The sequence below is a fragment of the Stenella coeruleoalba genome, assembly GCF_951394435.1.
Source record: "Stenella coeruleoalba genome assembly, chromosome: 5".
NCBI classification, from domain to species: Eukaryota; Metazoa; Chordata; class Mammalia; order Artiodactyla; family Delphinidae; genus Stenella; species Stenella coeruleoalba.
Genome location: NC_137150.1, coordinates 78,570,745 through 78,584,889, shown reverse-complemented (window position 1 = coordinate 78,584,889; position 14,145 = coordinate 78,570,745). Strand labels below are relative to the sequence as shown.

The window sequence follows — 14,145 nt, the reverse complement described above, 5'->3', positions numbered from 1 at the left end:
GACACTTAGCTGGAGTCTTAGAGCCGTCTTGAAGTTTGGTCTTATTCAATGTGGAATCGCTGTGAATACATCTGAAGGACAAAGAAATTGTTTTAAAGCAGCTCCTGAGTCACTGACCATTATGAGGCAAGTGCTCTGGTGGAACAACTATACTGTACTTCAATGTGGGTCAAAGAAGCACTTGGACCCGAACCAAGTTGAGGCCATGCCCATGTCGATGTGGCCAGAACGACCATTACCAGGCCTCAAGTATTGATCCAGGCACTTGCAGCTGATAGAGCATGAAGAGTTAAATGACAGAGCCTGTGCAGTTGTTTTTGAGTCCACATAACCTAGAGAGAAAAGGTCTTTGCTTTGTTTTCAAAGTCACTTTCAGAAATAAGACTCAGTGGACCTTAAGCACACTTGAACACAGAGTATTTGCCTTCCTTGAGAGTTGGAAGTCCTGGGTTTGTATCCTGGCTTTACGATTTACTAGGTGACTGATTTAGGGTAACTAACAATCTTCTGAGCCATGGTTTCTTCACTGATAAATGAAGATTATAGTAACAGCATCATCATGTTGTGAGAGTTAGATAAGGCTCTTTCCCTCTCCCTGCTGTTGTCTGGCTAACACCACTCATATTCGGGGCTCAGCTTGGGGGCACACCCTCTGTGAGGCCTTCCCGCAACCCCCAGTGCTGGGTTACGTTGTCAGCCCTGTCCTAGCACTTACCATGCTGGGTCACTCCGCCCTGTGTGCCTCCCCCAGTGGACTGCAAGCTCCTTGGGGACAGGTCTGTGTCTTAGTCACCAGCATTAACTCAGTGCCTGACAGAGAACAGGAAACCTTTCCTTCCTTGAGTTTACTTGGAGAACTGTTACTTTGGCCCAGATGGTGAAGCAAAATAATGCATCAAGATTTTGTGCAGCTTTCTCTCTGCATGAAATGTGAACCTGGTGCTCTGTGTATGTTTTGGCAGCTCCGAAAATGCAGCCCAAACACTCCACGATGACCTCTTTGTTATGGTGGAGGAAGGAGATGAGAAAGAAAAGGAAAGACAAGAAGGCAGAGGGAAAAGATGAAGAGAGCAACGCAGGGAGCAATAAAGAGACCAGGCTCCGGGGCCTGGGAATTGGTGGCCACGTGAGGCTGCAGTCAGGGCTGGCTGCCAGACACAGCAGCAGAGGACTCAAGTTTGTGTGCAAAACACCCGAAGCACTGCCTTGGTTCCCAAACGGACAAATCAGCCTGCTCCAGGGATACTTCCTACCCTGTCTTTGAGAGAAGGTATTTCTTTTTCTTTTTATTATTATTTTTTTTTGCGGTACGCGGGCCTCTCACTGTTGTGGCCTCTCCCATTGCGGAGCACAGGCTCCGGACGCGCAGGCTCAGCGGCCATCCGCGGCACGCGGGATCCTCCTGGACCGGGGCACAAACCCGCATCCCCTGCATTGGCAGGCGGACTCTCAACCACTGCGCCACCAGGGAAGCCCGGTATTTATTTTTCAAGCAGTGAAAGCAAAGGGTTCTATTCCTTTGCCTGATCATTATTTTCTAAACCCCAAATTGAGTATTTGTGGCACGGGGACAGGCTGTGCTACGGGGACTACAGCAAGAATATGCAAATGACAAATCCCACAAAAAATCCAAGATATCTGGTGGCCACCTCCATGTGTAAGAAGGGTGGACACAGGAGAAAAGCTGAATCTGGAAAAATTCCAGAGGAGTTTTATCACCTCTCTTTTCTGCCTTTTCTCACTCTTCTTCCCTTTCCAGTTCTCTGCCTTGTTCACTCAGTCTTCAGGGAAAACCTATGCTGGCTTACAACATGCACTGCCTGTGCAAGGAAGGTGCTCAATGAGTCCTTAACTCTTTTCCCCGAGGAATGACAGAGCTGTGGCTTCACAGAGGAAATGCTGGAAGTTTGAAGGCAAGATTGGCTAAGTAGAGGCAAGGGTTCTGATATGAATTCTGGGCGTCAAAGCATCCACTGAAATAAATATTCTAGTTGTCTTTTAAAAGGTGATCCTTAATCGCTGGAGAGAATAAAGGAAGCAAGGGGAGTTCTGCCAGCCATGAGCACATGCGAGTGTGCAAACACACACACACATACACACACACCATAGCTTTTGGAGCTCTTCCAATAAGTAGAGATGCCACAAGCTTGATAATAATAGCTAACATTTACTGTACTCTGTGTGCCAAACCACTCTTCTAATTGCTTTACATGGAATAGCTTACTTGATTCTCACAACTAACTTATGGGGTAAATACTCCATATTAAGCCCATTTTATAGATGAGGAAACAGACCCAGAGAGGTTAAGTAGCTTCCCCAAGTTCACAGGGCTAATAAGGGCTACGCTAGGATTTAAACTCAGGTAATGTAGCTTCAAGGCCTGAGTGCTAAACCATTACGCTATACTTCCTCTCAACGATAAATCAGTGAACAGAACAATCTGAGCCAGTGCACAGGTTGTACAAATACAGACAATGCCTAGTGAATGTTAATGTGTAAACTGAGAATTCTCTTGTTGAAATCATTAGAGTTAAAAACAGTCTTTATCAGTGCCCGGTAGGGACTCTTAAGATGCACTTTTTTTTTGCAAGTGTTTGGTGTTGACTGTGTGCTATGAGGAGAAGAGGCTTTTTTATTATCTAATTGGATTGACAGGCAAGAGAGACGTCTAGCCATTATTCATTTTACAAATGAAGAAAGTAAGCTCAGGGAGGTAAAGTAATTTGCTCATGGTTTCACAGCTCGACAAGGCCAGAATTCAAACCTATTCATTACCCCAAAGCCCTTGCTCTTAACTGAGGCTGCAAGTCAGAGATATTAATTAGGTGGCTTTAAAAAGGTAACATTAGCAAGAAAGGGAAAGAGCAGAACTTCTAAATCAAGGACTCTTTCACTATGTTCTTCTTAATAATAAGAAAGTTCTGTAACAGGGTCCATGTAAAAGGTAAGACTTGGAAACACCCAGATATGAGAACAAGAGAAGAGAATGAAGAAAGGAACTCAGTAGAAGGCTTGAGTGACATGAAAACAAGAAATAAGAGAAAAGCGCTAGCACTCCAGGAACAGACACAATTTCAGATGAAGTTCCACACAAAAAGCTGCCACCTACTGGACAGACTGGTCAAGTGGTCGAGGTGAACAGCCTGAAAATGGCCCCAGCAGCTCCCTTGGAGCCTCTCAAATTCTGAGAAGGCATCCATCCCACAGCTGCATTTCAGGGATTTCTGCACCAGCAGCAAGAGGTGAGGAAGGGGGTGGTAATTTCTGTGAATGCCAAAGATTTGGCCCCCTAACGGCCAGGTCCATTTGAGCTGTACAGTAGCTATGGTGGTAGCAGCTACTTCAGAATAGGGACCAATATGGTACTGCTTTTAGTTCCACACTATTCTTAATAGCAGTATATGTGCAGAGTGATTGGTATAACTGGCACTGCTGTAGATCAATAAATTACATTCATTTACTATCACTGAGGGACACAATGACAGACTGTGGAATAAGACAAATTTTGCCTCAGACACAGGATTTTAAATCCTGAATACGATAAAAAGTAGTAAAAGACATTTTCCCTACCTCAAGCCAATATCCCATGCCACACATATGTATAAACCGGGCCTGCAACATATCATGCTTTTGCCATGTGTCACATGACTTGTTTTGGCAACAGCTTAGTTGGTCACAAATAGTGTCTGGGATTATACAGGAAACATTTTAAAGGTCATAAATTCAGACAATCCTGGGAATAGCTTACTAGTGATGGCTTCCAAATGAGCATATAAAAAGTCTGCAAAGAGATTACATGGAAATCCTCCAACCACAGCAGAAAATGCAGATTTACAGGATATATTTTGTACTCCAACTACCCAGAGAGCTTTCCATTTAGCAGTTTCTTGCCAGGCGGCTGCTAATGCAGAAGCTGTTATCTATGACAGCAGCAGCTCTTAGAGCCTTAGCAAGAACAACTATTCACTCCAGCAGAAGAGCCAAGAAAATTCTCATATTTTTGTTGATGGCCAGTATTAGAGAGTTTGGCTTACAGGTTTAAGGTGTTCGAACTCATCTAGAGAACTTAGAAGCTTGAGCCAGGAACAAACTGCTGTTTTCTCGACATTTTCATCCATTTGCTACCCTAGTTCCATCACCTATTGCCCCATGTTGTTGTTGTCTCACATAGTCCCAAACTCTGCCTTCTAATCATCTTAATTCTGGCTAAAGATATACCAATGTCTGTCAAATTGGATTGACTTTTCCAGCAGAAAAGGCAAATGTCTTTTATCTCACACACAGAGTAACTGCTAGTGGCTGTCTACAGCATTGCTGAGAAGGATTTTCTAACCTCCTCCAGGCTCAGAAGGAAGAATTCTGATTGATTAGTAAGGTCTGCCATGGGTAAGGGAGAGGGTAGTGGTGACATGCACACCATGTTTGTTCCATCTCTGCAGGCGATTTATCATAGTGTTGGGAGGCACTAATTTTCATTGCTTACAGTGTCTAGTAGGCATATCACATACATCTGTTAATTGACTTTGATAATTTCTCTGAAAGGAGGGATGAAGGGCTAGTTTATCTTTAGGTGGTAGAATTATGGGCAACTTTATTCGTTGCTCTAGTTTTTTCTATATTCTCTGAGCTTTTTATGAACATATTTAATTTCCATATTTTATCAGAAAATAACACTTTCTTATTTAAATAAAATAGCATATATTAGAAGGATAAATTCCTCTCGAAAAAGGTGAGATGTCACAAGAATCCTCATGATGGATTTTAAGACATTTTGTCATACTTCTCTATAAATTGTTACATAGTTGTGAGGATAGGCATTGGAGTGGGGGGGTGTTCTGCTTTTTTATTTAAATGATCATCATTTGCCGGAGCCTTAAATTTTTTGTAAACATAACTTTTAGTGGCATATATTGCTGTTAACTCTTAACTCTTTTCCTCTTGTTAGGTAGGTAGTAGGCTTTAAGTTTTTAGCTTTCCTAATGTGATAGGCGTCTTATGTAGAGTCCCTTTAAAAGTAATAATGAATGACCAGGGCAAAGCGGTCAAACAGAATTAACTGAGTTTCTTTCCTTGATTTGGTTTCTCAGCGTAGATTATATGAAGCCCTGAAATATCCATCAGCAAAACAGTCAAGTCAGCTACACAAAGTCTGCTAAAATGAATTCATGTCAATAAAGACTGTATTTAACTGTGTTTGCTATGTTTTTGTAGCTAACAAGGAAAACAATTGTCTACTGCAAGCACTGTTAACTACAAGTTAAAAATGCTTAAAATAATATCCAAAGTGCAAGTCTCATATGGAGAGGGTTCATTTACCTTTTCATGAATTATTAAAGGTTCATTATTGTTAAATCATGAATTAAAAGCTCGCCAAATGTTAGTAGGGACAGACATCAAGAGACTGGACTAATTAAATGATAATTAATGATCATCAGGTGATGAAACGTAACCTCGATCATATCTATACCTCACTTTTTTTCATGTTAACTGTTTCCAAACACCCTGAGTTCATAGCCTCCTTACTGTACCAACTCCCTCAGTCTTGATTGGGTGGTGGCTACATGGGTATATTCACATGTGAAAGTTCATCAAACTATACATTAAAGATTTGTGCATTGTACTAATGTAAAATAACTTTAAAAATCAGGGGAAGTCCTTGTTAATGTAAAAAAAAGCAATAATAATAATGAAGATAGTTGTTCATCATGCAGTTATAATATTATACAGTATAGCTGCCAGTTTAAATCTAACGGCTCACCATTAGATTGTAAGCAACCTGAGGGCAGAGACCATGTCTTGCTATGACTCTGACATAGCTATGCTTGCTATGACATCCATGACTCTGCCCTGTGTAGGGCATGCTCAGCCTACATCAGGGAATACTGACTGATGGGCACCATGAAGTGAAGGCCTGTGCTGTTAATGACTCACTCCTGGAGAAAGCACCCCATGCCAAAGTCCCAAGTGACAGAAGATGGAACCTTAGAGAAAAGTATGCATTTGACCTACAGGACATCAGTCACATAGCTTACAAAATGAACCCATCTAAGTGTAAGTTGTTTTTCAGTCCTATAATATCTGGTGTCCTTAAGCTAATACTATTTGTGGCTGCTAGAAATTTCTGTCTGGATGTCCATTTATTTGAAAAGGAGCAGGAAAAAGACACCATGATGTTTTCAATCCTCCATGTGTGACCACTGGCATTTACAGCTCATCCTTTCCCTGTTCTCCTGGAAACATGTGTCTTCCTGCCTCACTGACTTTGAAGACTTTATTTTCTTCTTTGCGACATTACATTCATAGCAGCCCATGCCCCCACCTCACAGCTCTTCCCAAACTCATTCTTCTGAGCCTGAGAATGGACTCCTGCTTTCCATTACCCAATCCAGAGATGTCTATGGGAATTGTGACATGTCCTTTCTAAAGACATTTTCAACATCCAGGGCCTCAATTTGCAGGGTGCTTGTCCATCTGTTCTGGCTATTCAGCAGAGTCACTGCCATGTTTTAACATCCCAATTTCTAACAATGGTCTCCAGAATCACAGCCAGGAGTTTATTTGCCAAAGGATAAACAAACAAGAGATAGTGGTTAATGTACAAGATGGATATTAAAATCCTAGTTTTTTCTGTAGCTTCAAGAAGCAGTCAGAGGATGTGGGGAAAATCAAGGCAAAATGGGAAAATCACACTCTAGGTCTTCCTGAATCCACTATTAGAATAATTCTAAAGAATAAAGAGGAGACCCCACATCTGCCAATAATACCCCTGGTGGTTGCTTAACTGTATGTTGATAATAGGGTATAAATGAGGTTATGAAACCTGGCTTCAGAGGGACAATGCCCTAAAAATCTTCTTGCCTATCTGTATAATTGTTATTGTTCTTGCTGCTATTATCTTAAATGATGCGCTCACAGTTCATAGGTTAAGTATTCCCTTACTGGAATGAGTGTTCTGATTTGTGAATCAGTCTCCTGTACTTGTGACTTATCGTGATGAATTTATAGACCTGGAATGTTGGAAATCAGAGTGCCAGCAGAGATAACCACCAACGGAGAGTGGAGTGTGCTTGGGCACTTGCCAAGGCTGCCTTTTGGTGTTAAAATAGACTCATACCCACCACCTCCCGAGACTCAAGGGCACATGTCAACCTTTCCCAGCCTCCACTATCCACACCTCGCAGTGAACTGCAGTAATTCTCAATGGGAGGGGGATGGGTGAAGGAAGAGTGAGCAGGCCCACCTAGCCCCCTCCCAAAAGATTCTGAAACAAGGTAGCTTGCTCTGCCGCTGCAACACCCCATTCCTTGTCCATTGCAGATACTAATATATGCTCATCAAGAGATATGTGCCAACACCCCGTTTCAAGCAGACTCTAAAGAGTACATGGCTGTGAGCTCAAGTGGATGGGATGGAATTTTGATGGAGGCTGCCTGAAGTATTAAGACAAAAAGAAAGAAAAAGAGGAAGCAGTCAAAAAATCAACCCTGAGGTGCCAAGAGACCATGAAAAACATTAAAAATATAACACTTTCCTTAATGAGATTTGTTAATAGTTTCTTGAATCTAACCAAACAGGATTTATAGACTGGCACTAATAATGACGACAACCACCTTTTCTCAAGCTAGGGACACCTGATTCTAGAGGTCTACTACTATTCCAAAGACTTGGCTTCTTCAACTATCAGCATAATTTGTTGTGCAATCACATACTTTAAAAATATGCTGAATTGAATCCTTGTGCTTGTATTAAATCAAAAAGCACCAAGAAAACTAAGTTTGTTTTTTAAATTTCATTTTAAAAGTTCAACAATATTTGTACGATTTCAGCCCTAAAGTCTACTAAAGTGGATTCATGTCAATAAAAACAGTCAATACCATTACTTGGCTTTGTTTGCTATATGTTGTTGCAGCTAACAAGGAAAAAAATTCCACTGCAAAAGCACCATTAACTACACGATAAAATGCTGAAAGTAATATCCAAATTGCTAGGGCTAATCTACCTTTTCATTTATTATTATTAAAACACTGATTAAAAACTTGCCAAATGTTACCAGGGTCAGATACCAAGAGATTGTATTGATAAAAAAAATAATCCTTAATAATCTGGAGTCATGAAATGAAAGCTACATCATACCTACTCCTCACATACCCTGAGTTCACAACCTTCTTTCTGCACCACTTCCTCCGTTTTCATGCCTCAGCACTTCTTGATTTTGCCTCTTTCCCCATGATTTTGCCTTGGGAATTCTGTGAGAGTACTTTCTGCTCTTCCACCTCAAGCAGGAAATTGCTGCTGGGGGAACTTCCTATGAGGGCTAAGCTTTTCCCTGCAATGCACTGGGGGTGGGGGGTGGGGGGGTGTATAGTACAAACAGCTTGAGAGAATAGATCCCAGACCTTGGGCTACAGAGCCTTGTGGTGAGTGAACCTATGGCATCCTCACTCCTCAAATGTGCATTCCAGTTCACAGAGCGATTTCACACAGTAGCTGGCAATTCCTAAAGCTGCAGTAAAACAAACCAGGGATTCACCTCGTCCATCAATGGACTACAGCAGCCTTTTGAGGGCAACAGCAGGGATGGAAGGCTGTTTCTCAGCCAGGACTAAATCAGCCAGTGAAGGATCCTCCCTCAAACTCAAACCCTGGAGAACAAAATGCATTAGAAGCAGATCTGGAGTTCAAGATGAGCTCCACCAGTGGAAGGAGCTGGGTTCAGATCCTTCCTAAGAACTAGCTGTGAGACCTTGGGCAGGTTACCTAGTCTCCGGAACCTGTTTCTTCCTCTGTAAATTGTGGATAACAAAACTGACCCTACAAGGTTCTGGGAAGCTTTAAAAGAAATGAGGCATGCAGCCCAACCAATGTCTGCTATATGAGAAGTACATAGCAAATATGAAGTCCTTGTGTGAGACAGTGGTTAAGGGCCTGGGGTGCGATGCCTGACTGTGTTCAAATCCCACTCCTACCATTTAACAACTTAGGACACTAGGTAAATTACATGACCTTTCTGACTTAGTGTCCCCATCACTCAAATGGAGTTTTATTACAACACAAAGTAGATATCCAAAAAACATTAGCTATTTTTATTTCATTGTGAGTAAAAACAGCACGTGTTTCCAGATCAACCAAAAGTGTGGTAGTGAATTAAATGAGAGTTCAGTATAATGTGTATTTTTTTTTTTAATCGTGAAGACCTTGCAGGCTTTTATGACTTTTCTGGGCAGTCAAGCTGTGATGCTAAGGGTGGGGCTAAACTGTAATATAAAGAAAAAAAATTCAAAGAGGAAGAATAACCACCCACCAGGGAGCTATTTCTTTTGTAATGTACATTCCATTTCTTCTCCCTCATGCTTTTTAATTCCTTCCACATTTCCTGCCATAATTATCAAATGTTTGGTTTCTGACCTCACTTTTCTGGAGACTAGAGCCCAGGGAATTTAGAATTGTTTATTTTCTGTCCATAAACCTTTGAGTTAATGGAGGGGCTTGTGAGCGAAGGGTTTGTTGGTTTGTTTGTAGTGTCTCAGGAAGGTCACTGGAGTTGAAAAGAAAACATTACCCAAAAGGCGCTGAAATACTTTGACTGGAAACGCAGAGCCCTCAAAGAGCAGAGCAATGGATCGCTCATACTTGCGCAACGCCAGTTTAAGAAAAAAATTGAGATATTAAAAGGCCGTTATTTGGCTCTGATAATAACGCAAAATCCGAGGGCACTTTACAAAAACAGAAAAAAAAAAAACCCCAGAGAATCATCATTTTGCTTTATAAAAGAAAAAAAAAATATCCCGCCCTAAAGGAAGAGTCTCTTGAGATCCCCCGACCCCCCTCCCCCAGGAGACAGACTCGGAAGGGAAAAGTCTCCAACTATTCTCAATTTCCTCTTAAGTGAAGGAAAGAACTCAGGCGCCTTTTTGAACTCGGCTCCTGCTCTTGTGGCCGCCTGCATCCCAATCGGCCCTGCTCGTCCTCTCTCCCCCTCCCCACTCTCCCTCCATATTAGCCGCGGGGGGGTTCCCGCTGACGGCCCAAACTACTTTTCCTGATTTTTAGGTTTAAGTTTCGTAAGCAGCATTTCTGCTCCGAGCGCCCCCCTCACCCGGCAGATGGAAACTCCCAGTCCTACCCGGGGAGAGCATCCCCTGGACGCACGCACCGCCCGCGCGACGCGCAGACCCCAGTGGCCCCGGCGCCTGAGTTCGGACCTCCTCAGAGGCTCACCTACCTCGGCGTGGACCCAGGCGACCGCCACCAGCGCGAGCGCGAGCCAGCGTGTCCACATCTGCGGAAAAGACAAGAGCGAGAGTGAAGGCACCGGGCCCCGTGTCGACCCCGGAAACTTCCTCGTGCCTCGGAGGCTCGCTCCCTCCGCCCGGCCACCCTCGGCCGCCCAGAGGGGTCGGGCCAGTGCGCTCGGCTCCGCGCAGCGAACCCCGCTCTCACCATGGTCCCGTTCCGGTCTCCGGAGGGCGCGGGGGCAGGCGGCTGCAGCGAGCTCTAAAGGAAGGTGGGAGCTTCGCCGATCGCCAGCCTCAGAGGAAATCCGACCTGGCCTCGCCGCCCCTTAAGACCCCTCCTTCCCCGACAGCCTGCCCCCCAGCTCCTCCCCATTCTCCTCCCCCTTCTGCAGCAGCGGCCCCCGCGGCTCAGGGTTCCGCTCCCTCCTCCCAGCCCCTCGCTACGTCCTGGAGCCCGCGAGCGTCCTGGCGCCGCCGAACCCCTTTCCCGAAACCCAGGCCCCTAGTTTAGCCCCCAGGACGTGGAAGCCGAGGCACAGAGGGGGTGGTCCTGGGGGACACTGCAACAAAGGCGGAGGGGGTGTTGGTGTGGGAGCTGAAACCCCACCCCCGGGAGGGGCCGCTGGCTTGCTGCAGCTCGGGCAGGCTGCGAGTGCGGGCTGCGGCAGTGGCCAGGTGGGGCGGTAATGCTGGGGGCCCTGGCTCGCCCTGGGGCGGGAACCTGGGGGGAAAGGCCCTGCGGCGTGGGGAGCTGAAGTCGCCCCCTACGGCTGATAGAGGGCCAGATGTGCAGAGGGACCCCCGCAGCTCCGGGTCCAGGGCATCACTGTCGCCAGAGCGCGAGGAAGGGGGCGCGGGGCCCAGAAGACCAGCCAGCCTGAGGAAGGCTGCTTTGGGTTCAACTGTGGATTTCCTGGGGAGGGGGGTGGGAGGCGGAGGCCATCCTCCTCTGCTGAGAAGATCCTGATTCCAGCGTTTGCCTGCAGCCTCATCCCGTCCTTCCCTCAAGCCCAGGAGCGACCGGGGTGCCCTGCTCTCCTCTTCCCAGCTTCACCTGTGTCCCTACTCCCACCTCGGTCATCCCGGGCACCCTCTATGTTCATACTTCACATCTCCACCAACTTCTTCCCAGAGGTCCTCAAATGCGTGATGCGTCTTTGACAGCGTTGACTCCGCAAACTGCTCCCACTGTAGCTTTTTTCCTACTGTGCGCCCGGTGTCCCTGGTGCGGAGAGCAAACCAACTTGACACCTCAGATTTAATGTGCCCAAGGCTGAGACCCACTTCCCACCAGTTCCGGGCCTGCTCATCTACCTCCCTCAAAAACGTTATCTCTACTTCTCAGACCCCAGTTGTGACCGTATCCTGACAGTTTTTCCTTCGAGATCTTCTGTTCATCCTTTCACCCCCATCACATTTCCACTTCCCTAGGCCAGACCTTCATCCTCTTTCACTTAGGAATTATAGAAACCACCTCTGGTTCCCTCCAGCTCCAAGTTCGCCCCCGCCAGTCTCCACTGCAGCGCACTGCCATATTATCTCTACATAAACACGGTCTTCCTCGTGCTCTTCCCCTGCTCAAAAACTTAAGCACTCTTCCCACGTCAAATCCAAAAGCCTTTCTTGTAAGTCATCCATCTAACCTTACTTAAGCTACTTATATGTCCTCTGCTCACATCAGGCCATCTTCTCATTGTCCTCTGAATTTGTCACATTCACTCTTTTACCATGGTTTATTGAGTGCCGACGGTTGTGGTCTTAGGGGGCTTCAAATAACACCCATATCGCCCATACAAGTTCAGAATCCATTGAGATAGCTGCAGGAGTCAGACTGGTGGAAAGCAAAATGTCAGCCTGTCCCTGGTAAAAACTGGAATGGTGGCAGTGGCTTTAGATCTGCAGGGACAAGGACCTGCTTGTACTTCACCACAGAATTGAACATACCCCACCAGCCACAAACAGAGTTGGAAAGTCTGCTTGTATAAAACTGACTGCAGTTTTACAGTTTCTGGAAAAGCAGAAAAGAAAAGCATGCTTCCTGGGGCAGGCCTGCTTCCCAAAATTGAGGGGTCAGAGGGACACATCCCTAGTTCCTCCTTCAAGCTTCCCAGTCAGAAAATGCACTCCTGCTTCCTCGTTATGGAAGTAAGAGAAGTAGGGAATAGGCATTCCCCCACCAGCTACCTGTCCCAATCTCTGTGCTGGGACTGAAGGGCACTATGTTGTACAAGTTTTGCTTCTGCCCTGTAAGAACTCACAATACTTTTCATCCCTGGCCCATGCACTGCACCCTCTCAGAATCTGGCATGGTCTCCTCTCTTCCTTCTTCCTTTTGTCTATTCAAATTCTGTCTTTTTAAAAAAATTTTCAGGATCCAAGCAAAGTTTCATTGCTTTTCTGGTACCTTTTCTGGCAATAACTTGGCATAGTGGAAAGCACATGAGGTTTGAGGTCAAATGAACCTGGCTTTCAATCTTGTTGCCACCTTTTACTGGCTGTGTGACTTTGTCAGATTACTGAAGCTCTCTGAACCTAGGTTTCTGCATCTGACAATAATGCCTTGCAGGGGGTTGTGAAATTTAAATATGGTATCTTATAGAAAGTGCCAGGCAGGTAGCAGCCCTTCATAAATGGTAGCCATTATTATTTCATTAATCTGCTTTGCATCTGAATTGCAGTCGGTATTATATGCCAGGTACTAACCACAAGAGCCAGGTCTTTTTTATTTAATTATCACAACAAACTGAAAAGTATTTTTTTATTGTGTCCACTTTCCAAGTAAGGAAACTGAAGCTCAGAAAAATTGGGGTACTTTTCCGAGGTTAATAGTTGATTACATAGACTTACAACTTGGCATCTTATTGCATATTGTTATATGGTGTCTGACACTTGTTCATAATAGTTGTTAGTCTTGATTCTTCAGCCAGATTTTAAGTTGCTGAGGGCATAAACATTGTTTTTCATGTCTTCATTCTCTCCACATCTCGAGCACAATTGATCAATTTGATTATATCAAAATTAAAGATTCCTGTTAAACAAGGGCACCACAGAAAAATGATAGATTAGAAGGAGATGTGTAATATCTAAAATGGACATAACTGCAATATATATGTGACCCCTGCAAATCAATAAGAAAAAGACAGGAAACTCAGTAGAAAAATGGTCAAAGGGTATGAACAGGCAGTTTCTCAAAAAAAGGAATCCTGAATGGCCAACAAGTAGAGAAAAGATGTTCACAGTCACTGGCATTATTTAAACTACACAACAACCCTATAAAATCAGTATTATTTTATTACCTCCATTTTACAGGTAAGGAAACTTTGACACAGAGAGTTTAAGTAACTTGTCCAAAGTTACATAAGAAATGGTAAATATTACTTTACACTTATTACAGTGGCAAAAATTAGAGAGTTGGACAATGCCAAATGTTAGTATGTGCATAGTGTAGTCTTTCTGGTATACTGTAGTGATTAAGAGCATGGGTTTAGGAGCCAGGTTACCTTGGTTCAAATTTGCCTTGGTAGTAAATCTTGGCTTTATTACTTACTGAGTAACCTTGGGCAAGTTACTTACCTCTGGTCTCAGTTTCCTCATTTGTAAAATGGGGATAATAATAATAGTAACTCCATAGGATTGTTCTGCAGATTATATGTGTTAATATATGTAAATTACTTAGAACAGTGCCTGGTACATAAGCTTATAATTAATGTGTGCTGCTAGGGGAATAATTCAATGGAAGGACCTTGCAGATACTGATGATAATTCTGTGCTCCAGAGTATGGTTAACTTGACTCTCTATAATAAACACAAAACAAAACGAACCGACAACAATAACAACAAAACAAAGGAGTTGACAGCTGTATCAGTGATGAATTTTTTGGCTGCAGATGACAAAGAGGCCAACTTAAAT

At 44.2% G+C, this 14,145-nt stretch overlaps 1 protein-coding gene across 3 annotated transcripts in view; it reads right to left on the bottom strand.

Annotated features, from left to right (window-relative positions):
- The window catches only part of FSTL1 (follistatin like 1), a 54,167-nt gene extending 40,647 nt beyond the window's left edge, over positions 1–13,520 (bottom strand). The window contains exons 1-2 of one of the 3 annotated variants that reach the window (XM_079922389.1): positions 13,083–13,520; positions 10,223–10,279 (exon numbers count right to left, since the gene is read on the bottom strand). In XM_079922389.1, coding sequence (XP_079778515.1) covers positions 10,223–10,279 — 57 coding nt within the window. In that variant the 5' untranslated portion in view covers positions 13,083–13,520. Of the gene's footprint in view, positions 1–10,222; positions 10,280–10,440; positions 10,993–11,340; positions 11,458–13,082 lie in introns of those variants that run through there. The other 2 variants (XM_079922388.1, XM_079922387.1) reach the window with 2 other exon arrangements.
- Positions 13,521–14,145: the final 625 nt, after the last annotated feature.